Genomic DNA, 17,735 nt, shown 5'->3' with positions numbered 1-17,735 from the left:
TAGTGCTTGGTAATATCACTGAAAAAGCAAAATAAAGCGAAATCTTGTTTCTTACATATTTGAACTAGTACAGAAAAAATATTAACAAGAAAAATGGTTTTACACATATATTTTATTATACTTAGTTAATATATAACCATAGAATTGTTTAACTGTTTATTATAAATATTAATATATTTCATTGTATTTTAAAAAGTGATATCATGCAGGTTTTTTCTGACACAAATGTGTTGAAATAATTGCAACTGTCTTGTTTATCAGCCTGTATAATTTTCTTTCATGTTCTTTTTTTTAATATAACTGGCATGTGTTTAAATGGATGACTGATTATGTAGCTATGAATCAAAATAATTTGTTTTCTTTGAATCACTTGGATATAAAAAGCAATTAAATAATTTGCTTCATCTGCTAACTGCCTTGAATAAATTTGATCATTGAAGCTCAATTTTACTTTAAGATTGGTCATCACATTAATTCATTTGCTTTCCAGATCATTTCAATTCTTCTTGTTCAAACATTTAAATACCTTAAAACAACAGCAACATTAGCAACATCTCTACCTTCTCAGGGGATTTAGTGGAGTATTCCTCCCTTGAGTATTTCATTTAAACTCATTAATCTAGAAACTGGCATGTTTTTATGCACACATTATGTGAAATGGAGTTTTATGAGAAGCTTGAGATTAATTATTTTCTTTTTCCTTTTTTAACCTCCATTATGAGCGTATTCTTTAGACTACCACTGATTCTGATTTTTTTACTCTATAACAAGGATTGCTCATCCATACTCATCTGATACTCTTTGCAGAATTTGAAGGTAAAAACTGTGAAATTGATGTGAAAGAGTGCCTCTTCCTTTCCTGCCAGGATTATGGTGACTGTGAAGATATGGTCAACAATTTCAGGTACAGAAAACTTAAAGAGTATCTAGATACATGTTTATTTGTCTAGATGTATACAGGTATAGAATTTTAATTGGTGAATTAAGCACCAATTATAATTATTAAAAACTTGCCATGCTACAATTAGTTGAAGCATTGATTTTATACATCTATACTAATGGAGTTACTAAATTTTTTGTTTAAAAGGTGTATTTGCAGACCTGGGTTTTCTGGATCTTTGTGTGAAATTGAAATTAATGAATGTTCCTCTGAACCTTGCAAAAATAATGGAACATGTGTGGATCTGACAAACAGGTGAGAAGCTACTTTTTATTAAATTAATTATTTGATATGTGTAATTCAACATGTAATAAAGTGAGCACACATGTGCTCATTATGTAACTAAGGCAGCTGATCACCACTGATACATTTGTGCTTGTACCAGGACATCCTCATTTGTCCCATCCAATCACTTATGTCAAAAATCTCAAATTTTTATTTACCAATCTTGCTGTTAGTCTATAGTGCTATTTGTATGTGTGCCTGAACAAAATGCTGTTTAGTTTCCATGTTAATATAAGCAAAACAATATTGTGTAGAGTCCCCCGAAATTGTTGTTGAACATAATATTTTGTAATTCCTGTTGATGCATGTATCTGTTGCTCATTTTTAACTTTTATACAATATTTAATATTAAATATATACCAACATTTATCATTCTACTGGTTATAGATATTTGGACTATTTGCTTCTTTTGTCTTACCTACAATGATATTAAAGTTTTCAAATATTTCTCTAAATACACAAGTATAGTATGTCCGAGGTTACATACATAGAAGTAGAATTGTTGAACCATTGGGTAAACATGGTCACATTTGCTAAATCACATTTATATTTTTCTCATTTCTTTTGAAAAATATAATTTTTGTATTCTTAGCAGGGAATAAATGTTTTTATTGGCATTTTCAGAATGTTCCATTTTAGGCTGTGTGTAAAGTTATATCTTATTGTAGTCTCCCTGCATTCTTATAATAATATGAAGTTTAACAATTTTATGTACATTTTGAGATGATTAATTTTGCCTTTTTAGAAATGCCTAATTATGGCATCTGCATATATATATATATATATATATATATATATATATATATATACATATATTTACTCAACTACATAGGTATTTCTCCTAATGTTATCCCTCCCCTTGCCCCCCAACCCCTGACAGGCCCCAGTATGTGATGTTCCCCTCCCTGTGTCCATGTGTTCTCATTGGGCAACTCCCACTTATAAGTGAGAACATGCAGTGTTTGGTTTTCTGTTCTTGTGTTAGTTTGCGAAGAATGATGGTTTCCAGCTTCATCCATGTCCCTGCAAAGAACAGGAACTCATTCTTTTTTATAGCTGCATAGTATTTCATGGTGTATATGTGTCACATTTTTTTTTCCAGTATAACACTGATGGGCATTTTGGTTGGTTCCAAGTCTTAGCTATTATTAATAGTGCTGCAATAAACATACGTGTGCATGTGTCTTTATAGTAGAATGATTTATAATCCTTTGAGTATATGCCCAGTAATTATATTACTGGCTCAAATGGTATTTCTAGTTCTAGATCCTTGAGGAATCACCACACTGTCTTTCACAATGGTTGAACTAATATACACTCCCACCAACAGTGTAAAAGCATTCCTATTTCTCCACATTTTCTCCGCATCTCTCTAGCATCTGTTGTTTCCTGACTTTTTAATGATCGCCATTCTAACTGGCATGAGATGGCATCTCATTGTGGTTTTGATTTGTATTTCTCTAATGACCAGTGATGATGAGCTTTTTTTCATATATTTGTTGCCTGCATGAATGTCTTCTTTTGAAAAGTGTCTGTTCATATCCTTCGCCCACTTTTTGATGGGATTGTTTGTTTTTTTCTTGTAAATTTGTTTAAGTTCCTTGTAGATTCTGTATATTAGCCGTTTCTCAGATGGATATATTGCAAAATTTTCTCCCATTCTGCCCGTTGCCTGTTCACTCTGATGATAGTTTCTTTTGCTGTGCAGAAGCTCTTTTGTTTAATTCGATCCCATTTGCCAATTTTGGCTTTTGTTGCCATTGCTTTTGGTGTTTTAGTCATGAAGTCTTTGCCCATGCCTATGTCCTGAATGATATTGCCTAGGTTTTCTTCTAGAGTTTTTATGATTTTAGATCTTACATTTTAATCTTTAATCCATCTTGAGTTAATTTTTGTATAATGTGTAAGCAAGGGGTCCATTTTCAGAGTTCTGAATATGGCTAGCCAGTTTTCCCAACACCATTTATTAAATAGGGAATCTTTTCCCCATTGCTTGTTTTTGTCAGCTTTGTCAAAGATCAGATGGTTGTAGATGTGTGACGTTATTTCTGAGGCTTCTGTTCTGTTCCATTGGTCTATATATCTGTTTTGGTACCAGCACCATGCTGTTTTGGTTACTGTATCCTTATAGTATAGTTTGAAGTCAGGTAGCATGGTGCCTCCAGCTTTGATCCTTTGCTTAGGATTGTCTTGGGTATATGGGCTCTTTTTTGGTTCCATACGAAATTTAAAGTAGTTTTTTTTTCTAATAGTGTGAAGAGATTCAATGGTAGCTTGATGGGAATAGCATTGAATCTGTAAATTACTTTGGGCAGTGTGGCCATTTTCACAATATTGATTCTTCCTATCCATGAGCATGGAATGTTTTTTCATTTTTTTGTCTCCTTTCTTATTTCCTTGAGCAGAGATTTGTAGTTCCCCTTGAAGAGGTTCATCAGTCTCTTGTAAGTTGTATTCCTAGGTATTTTATTCTCTTTTTAGCAATTATGAATGAGAGTTTACTCATGATTTGGTTCTCTGTCTATTAATGTTTGTCTATTAATGTCTATTATAATAGGAATGCTTGTGACTTTTGCACGTGGATTTAGTATCCTGAGATTTTGCTGAAGTTGCTCATCAGCTTAAGGAGTTTTTGGGCTGAGACGATGGGGTTTTCTAAATATACAATCATGTCATTTGCAAACAGAGATAACCTGACTTTCTCTCTTCCTATTTGAATACCCTTTATTTCTTTCTCTTGCCTGATTTTGTTATTTACCCAGTAGTCATTCAGGAGGAGGTTATTCAGTTTCCATGTAGTTGTGTCGTTTTGAGTGAGTTTCTTAATCCTGAGTTCTAGTTTGTTGCACTGTGGTCTGAGAGACTGTTTGTTATGATTTCCATTCTTTTGCATTTGCTGAGGAGTGTTTTACTTTCAATTATGTGGTTGATTTTAGAATAAATGCTATGTGGTGCTAAGAAGAATGTATATTCTGTTGATTTGGGGTCGAGAGTTCTGTAGATGTCTATTAGGTCCACTTGGTCCAGAGTTGCATTCAAGTCCTGAATGTCCTTGTTAATTTTCTGTCTCATTGATCTGTCTAATATTGACAGTGGGGTGTTAAAGTCTCTCACTATTATTGTGTTGGAGTCTAAGTCTCTTTGTAGATCTCTAAGTACTTGCTTTATGAATCTGGGTGCTCCTGTATTGTAAGCATATATATTTGGGATAGTTAGCTCTTCTCGTTGCCTTGATCCCTTTACCATTATATAATGCCCTTCTTTGTCTTTTTGATTTTTGTTGGTTAATGTCTGTTTTGTCAGAGACTAGGATTGCAACACCTGATTTCTCTTTTTTTTTTTTTTGCTTTCCATTTGTTGGTAAATATTCTTCCATCCCTTTATTTTGAGCTTATATGTGTCTTTGCATATGAGATGCATCTCGTGAATACAGCACACTGATGGTTCTTGACTCTTTATACAATTTGCCAGTCTGTGCCTTTTAACTGGGGCATTTAGCCCATTTACATTTAAAGTTAATTTTGTTATGTGTTTAATTTGATCCTGTCATTATGATGCTAGCTGGTTATTTTGCCCATTAGTTGATGCAGTTTCTTCATAGTGTCAATGGTCTTTACATTTTGGCTTGTTTTTGCAGAGGCTGTTACCCGTTTTTCCTTTCATGTTTAGTGCCTCCTTCAGGAGCTGTTGTAAGGCAGGCTTGGTGGTGACAAAATCCCCCAGCATTTTCTTGGCTGTAATGGATTTTATTTCTCCTTCACTTGTGAATCTTAGTTTGGCTGGATATGAAATTCTGGGTTGAAAATTCTTTTCTTTAAGAATGTTAAATATTGGTCTGCACTCTCTTCTGGCTTGTGGGTTTTCTGCAGAAAGATCCGCTGTTAGTCTGATGGGCTTCCCTTTGTAGATAACCCGAACTTTCTCTCTGGCTGCCCTTAACATTTTTTCCTTCATTTCAACCTTGGTGAACCTGACGATTATGTGCCTTGGGGTTGCTTTTCTTGAGGAGTATCTTTGTGGTGTTCTCTGTATTTCCTGAATTTGAATGTTGGCCTGTCTTGCTAGGTGGGGAAGTTCTCCTAGATGATATCCTGAAGTGTGTTTTCCAATTTGGTTCCATTCTCCCTGTCACTTTCAGGTACGCCAATCAAATGTAGGTTTAGTCTTTTCACATAGTCCCATATTTCTTGGAGACTTTGTTTGTTCCTTTTCATTCTTTTTTCTCTAATCTTGTCTTCTTGCTTTATTTCACTAAGTTGATCTTCAATCTCTGATATCCTTTCTTCCACTTAATCTATTCAGCTATTGATACTTGTGTGTGCTTCACAAAGTTCTTGTGCTGTGGTTTTCAGCTCCATCAGGTCATTTATGTTCTTCTCTAAACTGGTTATTCTAGTTAGCAATTCCTCTAACATTTTATCAAGGTTCTTAGCTTCCTTGCATTGGGTTAGAACATGCTTTTTTCGCTCAGAGGAGTTTGTTATTACCCACCTTCTAAAGCCTACTTTTGTCAATTTGTCAAACTCATTCTCCATCCAGTTTTGTTCCCTTGCTGGTGAGAAATTTCCATCCTTTGGAGAAGAACAGGCATTCTGGTTTTTAAAATTTTCAGCCTTTTTGCACTGATTTTTCCACATCTTTGTGGATTTGTCTACTTTTGGTCTTTGCTGTTGGTAACCTTCGGAGGGAGTTTTCACGTGTTCGTCTTTTCTGTTGATGTTGATGCTATTGCTTTCTGTCTGTTAGATGTCCTTCTAACAGTCAGGCCCTCTTCTGCAGGTCTGCTGGAGTTTGCTGGAGGTCCACTCCGGACCCTGTTTGCCTGGGTATCACCAGTGGAGGCTGCAGAAAGGCAAATATTGTTGCCTGCTCCTTCCTCTGGAACTTCATCCCAGAGGAGCACCTGCCAGAGGCCAACCAGAGCTCTCCTGTGTGAGGTGTCTGTCGACCACTGCTGGGAGTTGTCTCCCAGTCAGGAGATATGGGAGCCCTGGACCCACTTGAGGCAGTCTGTCCCTTAGCAGAGCTTGAGCACTGTACTGGGTGATCCACTGCTCTCTTCAGAGCTGGCAAGCAGGAACGTTTAAGTCTGCTAAGGCTGTGCCAACAGCCGCCCCTTCCCTCAGGTGCTCTGTCCCAGGGAGATGGGAGTTTTATCTATAAGCCCCTGAGTGGGGCTGCTGCCTTTCTTTCAGAGATGCCCTGCCCAGAGAGGAGGTATCTAGAGAGGCAGTCTGGCTACGGTGGCTTTGAGGTGCTGTGGTGGGCGCCCCCGCCCCCAGTCTGAACTTCCTGGCGGCTTTGTTCACACTGTGAGGGGAAAACTCCCTACTCAAACCTCAATAATGGCAGACGCCCCTCCCTCAACTAAGCTCCAGCATCCCAGGTGGACTTCAGACTGTTGTGGTGGCAGTGAGAATTTCAAGCCAGTGGATCTTAGGTTGCTGGGCTCTGTGGGGGTGGGATCTGCTGAGCAAGACCACCTGGCTCCCTGGCTTCAGCCCCCTTTCCATGGGAGTGAAGGGTTCTGTCTTGCTGGTGTTTCAGGTGCCACTGGGATACGAAAAAAAAAAAAAAAAAAAACCAACTCCTGCAGCTAGCTCAATGTCTGCCCAAACGGCCACCCAGCTTTTTGCTTGAAACCCAATGCCCTTGTAGTGTAGACACCTGAGGGAACCTCCTGGTCTGTGGGTTTCAATGACCGTGAGAAAAACGTAGTATCTGTGCCAGATAGCACCGTCCCTCACAGCAAGGTCCCTCTGGGCTTCCCTTGGTTAGGGGAGGGAGGCCCCTGACCCCTTGCACTTCCCAGGTGAGGCAGTGCCCCACCCTGCATCTGCTTGCCCTCCGTGGGCTGTACCCACTGTCTAACCAGTACCAGGGAGATGAACTGGGTACCTCAGTTGGAAATGCAGAAATCACCTGCCTTCTGCGTTCGTCTCTCTGGGAGCTGCAGACCTGAGCTATTCCTATTCTGCCATCTTGCTGAGTCAGCATCTGCTCTTTAATGTTTTTTCTTCTTATGGCTTTGTAAGAATCCTTATATATGATTTTAAAAATATCTTTGTTAGTTGTATTTATTGAATATAAGTTCTGATTGAAATAGACACTTCACCTTTATAAGTTATATGTACTAAAACTTAATTTTAATATATTTGAATTAATTTATTATTTAGTATATGGTTTGCAAGTTTCATCTTATTTAACTTTTCTTTACACTAGGATGAAAGGGTTTTTTCCCTATATTTCCTTTTAAAATAATTAAGATTATGTTCTTTATATGTAGATGCATCAGGTATATTGTATGTATGAGTATGGGTGTAAAGTATTCTTATCTCATTCTTTACACACTTAAAAAATAAACTCAGATTCTTATTTTTTTTATATAAATAAGCCATGTCTGCTACATATTAAGTTCATCTTTCACTCACTGATCTGTAGTGCCTTCTTGGTTGCAGATCACGTTTCCACATATGGATATGTCTATTTCTCTATTGCTGTTCTGTTGCTTTAGTTCAGTTACTCATCCATGTGCTAGAGTCATAAATCTTAATTACTTCCCTTTGAAATATCTCAATACTAGTAGGGCTATTTAATCTCCAGGCAACTTTAGATATTTTGGCAATTTCTTCTGTTAAAATCAACTTGTATTCTATATAAATATACATTCAAACAAGCAATTTTGATTGGAATTTCATTGAATGGGTAGGCCAATTTAAGAAAAATTGATATCTATTTATTTAGGTCTTTCAAAATATCTTTAAAAAGGCATTCTGACAAATTCAAGTGGAGCTGCACTAATTAGAACACAAAATAATTAATTTTCTATGTCATAGCTGGACTCAGGTACCAGGAGCTCTGTTTATCTATCTTCATAGAGATCCAACCTTTAGAACTGGTGAAATTTGCATCAGATCCTGTTTAATTTTCCAACAATATTCTATCATTCATCTTATTTTCTGTGCCCTATCTAGCTTTTGCATTGTCCAATCTGGTGAGGTAAGTAGGGATGTTTGGAATCACCACCCCTGCAACTTTCAGTCCTTTCAAGGGGACACCAATCACTACAAGTACCATAGGAATAGAGAATTGCTGTCAGTTTAAAATCTCCATTGGTCTAAAGGGGCATGACAAGATCTTCCAATTGGATTTTCCTCCATAATAGCTCTTACTCCAATGTAAAAATTGTGCTATTACTAAATATATCAACTACACTGTATATTCAAGAATTGTGGGTAAAAAAAAAAAAACAAAATCAAAGGGAAGATGTATTTGTGGCCTCACCTGAACTGACCTCAATAATCTTATATTTCTACTGGTGGATCAGTAGCATTGCAGAAATAAGTATACTTTCAGAACCAGTATTCAGCAACTCCTAAAATGTCTGAATATCTTTCTTTCACCATAGAACAGTCATACTGGTAAATAGCCTCAGATACCTCTGAGGAAGTCTTCAAAAAGATACATAAAATACCTGTGACTCTATTAAAGATTCCTCTTAAGGAGGCAAACCCTGACCTTCGAGTGACTGAGTCTGTGACATAACTTAGGTTTTGGAATTGTGAAAGAGGCAGAGAATCCCTACAAAGCCAAACTGAATTATGTCTCTGTCCTCCAGAACTATACATTTCATTCTATATACATGAGGCAACACTGTAAGTAGACTGATTATATATTTCATTTCTAAAACCCCGTCATCAGTTAGCCTCTGCCATAGATATCTGTGAATCAGTCCACTGATGTCCACTCTGTTTCTCTGATTTATATGCTTATTTGCTCATTTTGCATCTAATTGTCAAGCATATCCAATAGTCTATGCATTCTTAGATCTATTGTAATTAATATCACGAAACCCAATTCCATGGCAACATCCAGCACTGTCAGCAAGGATATATGAACAAGGTGATGCCTTTCCAATATCTTTATATTGGTAAACATTAGAAAACAAAACAAATGCAATGCAACTTAATCATAAGCATCTATACATTACTTACTGTGAATAAATTATATAAAAGTATATCACTTAAATATTTATTAAAATGTATGATTGACTGAAAAAATAAGTCTCAGAATAATGTGATATGTAACTCATATTTACTGAAGTATTAAAACATATTTTGAAAAATACATAGCATCTTAAGAGTAGTAATTTTCTCCTGGTAGAGAGGAATGGAGGATAATTAATTGAATGCATGCATAGGAGTTTCATACATACATATGTGTATGAAATGTGTGTACATATTTGTGTAAATATGTGTACATATATGTGTATGAAATGTGTGTACATATATATGTGTGTGCATACATATTTATGACAGATCTCATATATATATATGACAGATCAAATATGTTTTGTGTGTTTTCCTTAAAAATATTTCAGCAACATGAAACAATACTAAGATGAGTTAAATATGGGTGATGGGCATACAGGTGTTGATTATTCTATTCTTAGAAAATGACCTGGTGTAAATTATTATAATAAAAGCCATTTTCAATGAATTAAAATCTTTCAAAGATTAAAAATCAATTAGCAGCTGAAAATGAAGTAGTCACATTTGATTGTCTTATCTCTTCTTAAAGTAATTTTTATTTTTTTGAAAAACTTAATCTATTGATAAAGTACTCAATAAAAATATTTCAAGTAATCTACCAACTCATTTAAAACCAATAATTTTATAGTTACTTCAAAGTAAATTAAACTGTAGACACATAAACAAAAAACATATTAAAAACAGTAGTTACTACATATATGCCTCATGGTTAGATTCATGTTTTTAATCTATTCTATTCTCTCTTATGGTTATTGAAACTGTGGCCTGCAACAATTAAGACTTACCTCTAGTAACATGATTTAAAGATGAGTTTGCTGAGATATAATGGCACATGAATGACAGCCCCAATTAATATACAAATCCACTGCAAAAGTGAACACTGGAATTTACATTTTTCTGACACTTGATAGCGTATGTTATCCAATGCAACTAATGTCTTTTCAAGTCATTGCTACTAGTTCATTTAGGTCACTCACAATAGTATCTGTCTACTGAAAATTTACAACTAAATAGAATTTGCAAGAACAATTACAATAACAGTGGCTAGTCCATTTAAAGAAAAAATAGAAGAAAATGTTCCAAGTGCCTGGCTGATGTGATTATCATAGCGAGATCATTACCAACAAGCATATTGTGACCATTCAGTTTGTGATGTTCACGGGTTTAGCAATTCTTCACTGTCACAAATTTAAAAGTGATTGGTTAATATGCGTTTAACCAAAAGACAAAAATCTGTTTACTCTTCTGTAATTGTTTGCCTAGAAACAGTCATCAATCCAAATGATGTTTATTCTACTAGAGAATTTACGATAACATCACTGTTTCAAATCAGATTCACACACACATGCAATTATAATAAAAACATATAAAGACATGTTGTGAGTATGATAAATAATGTAGACATATATTTATATATAACATAATAAAGACATGTTGCAAATATAAAATAGATTATTCATATTCTAAGTAAAAATTGTCATTAATTGTAAAGAAGTGTGGTTCACGAATGCAGTTATAATATCACAAGAAAAAAGTAGAAATGCTCTAAAATACATTATAAATTCTTTCAAAATTTGAATTGCTTTAACATAGGCTAAAAAGTCCTTATCAGAAAGTTTCACCAGTGGTTTCATTTTCTTATTTTGAATGTAAACTTTTAAAAAATATCTACTGAAACAAGTATGATTTAACCTTATTGCAAACACATTTTAAAATCAAAACTCTCATTAAAACATTCTGTGTTATGTTTGGATTTTGTAATACTATTCAATCTATTTAATAATTACATTTTAAAATAACTTCAGAAGCATACAAATAATACATCTACTTATTAATTCCTCTCTTATCTGGAATACAAGAAAAAGTATATAAGAATAATGTAAATGAAATGTAATCATGGCTAATTTGGGGGCTATAAATTCATGTGATTATCTTGTATTTTTCCATCTTTTTATAGTTTGGAGATATCATTTTATGCAAATTATAGTTACTCTTCCTTATCTCTATTTTAATATGTTGAATTTTCTTCAGAAGTCACTGTTAAAATGCATCTTAGTGATTGAAAAAGTATCTTGAACACCTATTTGAAAAATTTTAGGGCAATGTCAAATTAAAAATATGAATTATTTCAATACTTTGACAATATAAGTTTAGTTCTAAAACTTTTGAAGTAAAAGCTTTTTATTTAAATGAGAAATTTTTATTTCATCGAAAATATATATTTCATGGTCTTAATTGTTCTCTCAAGATAGAAGATATTATTATATGTGTATATTTTAAAAGCTATGAAAATTGAGTTTTATCAAAGGAAGGTATACTTTAGGGACCTTTAATATAAAATGCAGTACTTACTGTACATTTGACTGGATCACTTAGGACATTAATAAAAATCAGGTTTACATTTAATTTTTCTCTAGCCTTATTAGAGGTGGTTAGCATAAAGGGACCCTCAGCTGGTAATAGCGAAAGGAAAATTATACCAAAGCTGAAAGAATTGCACACTATAGCCAGAGGCCAGGAGGGGGAAAATTTGATGAGGATCTTTTCAGACATACCCTAGGCACTTTTATTTTTTTTAACGTTTTGAAGGGCCAACGTTAAGTGAAAAGTAAAAACGTCCCAAGTGCTCAGCATTGTGCTTGCCCTTCCTATGAGAGACAGGGAGCAGGAAGAGAGCAGGGCAGGGCAGGTGGAGGGAGGAAAGGAGGAAGAGAAAATAAAAACATTTAAATTTTTCTGGGAAAGCAGAGACAAGGATTAAACGTAGATGCTCTTTTGTAGAGTAAAATGTTATTTTTGCACAAATTTGCCCTCATATTGTTTAGTGTGGTGGAAAGTAAGAAATATAAGTTGAATATTTTCTCTAAACTGTTTCACCAGGGCTGCTATTAATGTTGATGATTTTTTTTTTAATCTCTACGAAATTTTAGATGCCATTCAGAAAATGTCCAAATGGATTCTAGAATCCCAGGGCCTTTTTGCATCATTATTAACAAAGCAGGGACCCCCAACATTCCAGTTGAACAGGCATCTGTGGTTTAACAGATTCTTGAAATTTAATAATGTTTGGAATTTATGTAAAAGTAAAGCATATTTTTGCAATGTTGAAAAGTTCAGATTTCAGGAGTAGTGTAGAAAGTAAGAAAAAATAATGGTCTTGATTGAAAGCAAAAAGGAAAGAGAGGTTATTGAAGTAGAAGCAAAGCATTCTTAGAAGAAAGGATCATTATGATTCATATTATTAAAAATAATTCTTCACATAGTTATCTGTATGCCAAAAACTTTAGAAAAATAAACTTCCATAAGTCTTGAGATAGTACATGTATGTTTATTTACTGTGTGATATCACTTTCAAAATCAGAAGCATAAGGTACATATTTGAGATTCATAAAATAAGTTACATGATAAATGTTAAAGAGCAAACAAAAAAGCAGAACTTTTTGAGAAGTTCATTTTAAATTAGAGTAAATACATTTGAAGGATGGACATGGAAGCAAAAAAATGAATATAATATATCGGGGAACCTGCCCTGATATTCACGTAGGTTCTTTTCTATTTTCCTTAAGCATCAGCTGGCTTGAGAAATAAAGGGACAGAGTACAAAAGAGGGAAATTTTAAAGCTGGGCATCCAGGGGAGACATCACATGTCAGTAGGTTCCTGATGTCTCACAAGCTGCAAAAACCAGCAAGTTTTTATTAGGGATTTTCAAAGGGGAGGGAGTGTGCAAATAGGTGTGGGTTACAGACATCAAGTACTATACAAGGTAATAGAATATCACAAGGCAAATGAAGGCAGGGCGAGATCACAGGACCACAGGACCAGGGCGAAATTAAAATTGCTAATGAAGTTTCGGGCACCACTGTCATTGATAACATCTTATCAGGAGACAGGGTTTTGAGAGCAACTGGTCTGACCAAAATTTATCAGGCAGGAATTTCCTCTTCCTAATAAGCCTGGGAGCGCTATGGGAGACTGGGGTCTATTTTACCCCTGCAGTCTCAACCATAAGAGATGGGCACACCTTGGGGGGGCATTTATAGGCCTATACCTCCAGGCGCATATTCTCTTTCCCAGGGATGTTCCTTGCTGAGAAAAAGAATTCAGTGATATTTCTCCCAGTTGCTTTTGAAAGAAGAGAAATATGGCTCTGTTCCACCCAGCTCACCAGTGGTCAGAGTTTAAGGTTATCTCTCTTATTCCCTGAACAGTTGCTGTTATCCTGTTCTTTTTTTAAGGTGCCCAGATTTCATATTGTTTAAACACACATGCTCTACAATTTGTGCAGTTAATGCAATTATCACAAGGTCCTGAGGCGACATACATCTTCCTCAGCTGACAGGATCAAAAGATTAAAGTAAAGACGGACATAGGAAATCACAAGGGTATTGACTGGGGAAGTGATAAGTGTCCATGAAATCTTCACAATTTACGTTTAGAGACTGCAGTAAAGACAGGCATAAGAAATTATAAAAGTATTAATTTGGGGAACTAATAAACATCCATGAAATCTTCACAATCCACGTTCTTCTGCCATGGCTTCAGTCAGTCCCTCCATTTGGGGTCCCTGACTTCCCGCAACAATAACATTTAGTAAAAACTAACAAAGGTTTCAAAAGGCAAAATTCAGAAAGAAATCATAATTGAAAAAACAAGAATTCTGGGTAGGTGTCAAAATCTGAATCTTTTCATGTATCTTCAAGACAACTATATAGACAAAAAAAAATTAATACTCAGCAAAACCCACATCTTCATCATGACAAAAAGACATTTCACAAAAATTTCCCATTAACTTATGGAACAAGTAAGTAAGTATATTTAAGATAATTAAAATCACAGAAAACAAAATTTGGGGAGCAAAAGACAAGAGATGTTATGATTTTCTGATTTTCAAAATGAGAGAGAGAGAAAATTCTATAAATTAAATAGTAAACTACTATTTAAAAAAAATTGAAACAATTGGTGGTGATTATCATAAATCACTGAAAAAGCAAGATATCCCCAAATAATTTTCTAGTATTCAATATTTCAAAATACAAAGTAGATTTTGAAGCTTCTAAAAATATAATAGAACTGTCAGAAGTACATGAAAGAAATACATAAATTGAAATGAAAGTCATTGTTTTTATAGTAATATAACATTTTTAAATTTGTCAATATGAAACAAATCATTTCTTGAGATACCTTTCACTGCTATTTCTGAGAATTCTGTGTCCAATTTCTCTCTATTCTGTGATTCCTTGGAATCATCATTAATTCAGTGAGAACACAAAGTAGCAAAGACAGTATTATTAACAAACATATCTTGATTTTAGTAAGACATTTAGCAGATTCATTACATTACTTCTCACTAGATGGGGAGATATTCGCAAAATGAATAAGATGGAGAAAAACAGTTTGACTATTTGAACAAAAATTCAAGAAGTTAGTATTTGGATTAGTGTTACTCCAAAAAGGTGATTATAGTCAATTCCCTAGTCACATGAAGAGCTCTTGGGAAATACTCTACTCTTTCACCCAGTATCCCATTGCACATGACATTTTAATGCCTTCTGTCCAACTGATACAAAGATTCCTTACTCTTTCTTTTTCTATTAATTTTATTTTTAATTTACACATAATTGATGTATTTATGTGTTGTTTTGTTGTGTTGTTTTGATACATGAATACATTGTATCATTATACTACATAATATATTGTATTACAGCACATTTGTTCATTCGTTTGTAATGAACAAATCAGGATAATTAGCATAGAGATCACCTCAAACATTCATCATTTCTCTGTGGTGCAAACATTCAAAATTTTCTCCTCTAGCTCTTTTGAATATACAATACCTTACTGTTTACTACAGTCACCGTACTGTGCAATAGAACACCAAATTTATTCTTCCTTTCTAATTGTAATTTTGCACCCATCAATCAACCTTTCCTATCCCCTCCCCGCTACTGTCTGGCTTACTTACTTAAGAGATGAATGAATAAAAAATATGTAGTATACATAAACAATGAAATACTCTTCAGCCATGGAAAAGAATGAAGTCCTGTTATTTGTAGCAACATACATGATCCTGGAGGACGTTATTGTAAATGAAATATGCCAGGCACAGAAAGAAAAATACTGCATGTTTTCATTCATATTCAGAATTTTAAAACACTGATCCTGCTCCTTCTTTATTAATACTGAGTAAGACCTTTTCTGTCACCTCTTGTCTAGCAGTTACCCATGCTTTAACAGGACGTGTCTCAATTGACATGTATTTACTGTAATTTTTACATATGTGTATTCCTGTCCTGTTCCTGAGACTTTCAAAAGCAAGCTCTAGTTTAATTTACACTTGAATATAGGTACATGACTAATGTCTGGCACTCAATTAATTAATGTAGGTTGAAGAAGTAAAAGGAGGAGCATGGGGACTGTTAGACTTCTGTGGTTATAAAATGATGAGTGAAGTTAATTAGGAAGAGTTTCCTAAAAAATCTAAATAGAAATCTAGCTCAAAAACATTTTATGGAAAGTTGCTAAAGCTTCTTTATCTAGACTTCTAAAAGGAAAAACTATGAAGAGATATTTTTGCTAAGTATACAGTTTCGATCAGTTTAATATCTCCTTTGGAAATTATTTTTTGTTTGTTTGTTTGTTTATTATTATTATACTTTAAGTTTCAGGGTACATGTGCACAACGTGCATATTTGTTACATATGTATACATGTGCCATGTTGGTGTGCTGCACCCATCAACTCGTCATTTAACATTAGGTATATCTCCCAATGCTATCCCTCCCCCCTCCCCCCACCCCACAACAGTCCCCGGTGTGTGATGTTCCCCTTCCTGTGTCCATGTGTTCTCATTGTTCAGTTCCCACCTCTGAGTGAGAACATGCGGTGTTTGGTTTTTTGTCCTTGCTATAGTTTGCTGAGAATGATGGTTTCCAGCTTCATCCATGTCCCTACAAAGGACATGAACTCATCTATATTTTGATACTAGCATTTATCAGGTTACAGTAATTATTTACCCAACACATTGTTTTTCAAAATTTCACACATAAAGAACATTTGAGCGGAACAAAATTTTGCAAGGGGAATTGCTATAATTTTTCAAAGAAAAAAATGAAATACATATATTATTTATTTCAATTAAGTTGAATGTCTTGAATTTAAAATATAAATATGAATCATGTATAATAAATGATTATCATTGTTACATGGCTATTTCTCATTTCTCCACTTTTCTCCAGATTTCTTTGTAATTGTGAACCTGAGTACCATGGGCCCTTCTGTGAACTTGATGTAAATAAATGTAAAATCTCACCTTGTCTAGATGAAGAAAATTGTGTCTACAGGACTGATGGATACAACTGCTTCTGTGCCCCTGGTTATACAGGTAAATCCATATCTGTCCCGTGTGCAGCAACATATTTCTGTCTGCAAGCAAATAGAAACCTCATATTTATACTCCAAAACCTGAAATAACCTGCCAGATGCAAACAGGGCAAAAATGTCAAGAGATAATTTGTCTCTTATAAAAGAAATTAATAAGAAGTAAAATTATGTGTTTTATCTTCAATTTATTAAATCCTAAGATTAGATTTTAAGTTATCTTACATTTTTATCTTTTACAGTAAATTTATCTTTAGTAAGTTTGCATGGCTATAGTATAGGAAAAAGTATTTCTGTATGGATAATCTAACAGAAATAACATTATTATATCTGTTACAAAACTGTCATTTCTAGAATATGCTTAGCATTAAAAATATTTACATAAAAAAGACAGCCATTGTGAATTTAAACGTAAAGCAAAAGAAGATTGGCATTAGCTGTCAGTATCAATTATTTCACAACATAAATTTTATCCAAACATAAAGGCAAAAGTCATCAGGGAGCTTATAGAAGGTAGAGGCATTAGCCCTCTAAATTTCTGGTGAGAAATTGCATTTACAAAATACAAAAAGCTATATTGTTTTAGTTTTGGCATACTAGTATTAATGATATGGGACTAACAATAATATAGTTTTGTGTTATTTTGTTTCATATTTATTTTTTCACACAATTCCCACAGAGATTACAATAATGTATTTACATCTCAAATCTCAGTTTATTAACATCTGATTCGTGCAGCACTAAAATCATATGGATTTCTATCCTGAGGGATGAGTAGTTAAATATATCTAATATTAGGTTCTCTGCCAGCGGGGATAAAATACTAGACACATGGAAATTATATTGGCAAGCAAAAATGGAAAGGAACTAGAAGTATTTCCAGAGAATAAGTAATCAAAAGGTGAGAGAAAGTTACGTGACCTTAAAAAGAAATATGAAGGTGTCTTTCCTGAGAAATCTTGATGGCTTCAGAGGTAATCTTGGTAACAAATCTCATATACACAAAAACTATCAGATTAAGTTAATATTTCCTAAAAAGTATCATTTTCTGCAAAGTTCATTACATATAATATACAAGAAA

The 17,735-nt window shown here is 34.2% G+C and overlaps 1 protein-coding gene across 1 annotated transcript in view; it reads left to right on the top strand.

Moving 5' to 3' along the window:
* LOC129144375 (protein eyes shut homolog) overlaps window positions 1–17,735 on the top strand; it is a 141,755-nt gene that overhangs the window by 46,938 nt on the left and 77,082 nt on the right. The window contains exons 4-6 of the mRNA XM_054686573.2: window positions 808–904; window positions 1,088–1,195; window positions 16,513–16,658. Coding sequence (XP_054542548.1) covers window positions 808–904; window positions 1,088–1,195; window positions 16,513–16,658 — 351 coding nt within the window. The remainder of the gene's footprint in view (window positions 1–807; window positions 905–1,087; window positions 1,196–16,512; window positions 16,659–17,735) is intronic.

This window comes from Pan troglodytes, chromosome 5 (genome assembly GCF_028858775.2).
Source record: "Pan troglodytes isolate AG18354 chromosome 5, NHGRI_mPanTro3-v2.0_pri, whole genome shotgun sequence".
NCBI lineage: Eukaryota > Metazoa > Chordata > Mammalia > Primates > Hominidae > Pan > Pan troglodytes.
Note: the sequence above shows the minus strand (reverse complement) of the source record. Positions and strands in the feature narration are given on the sequence as shown.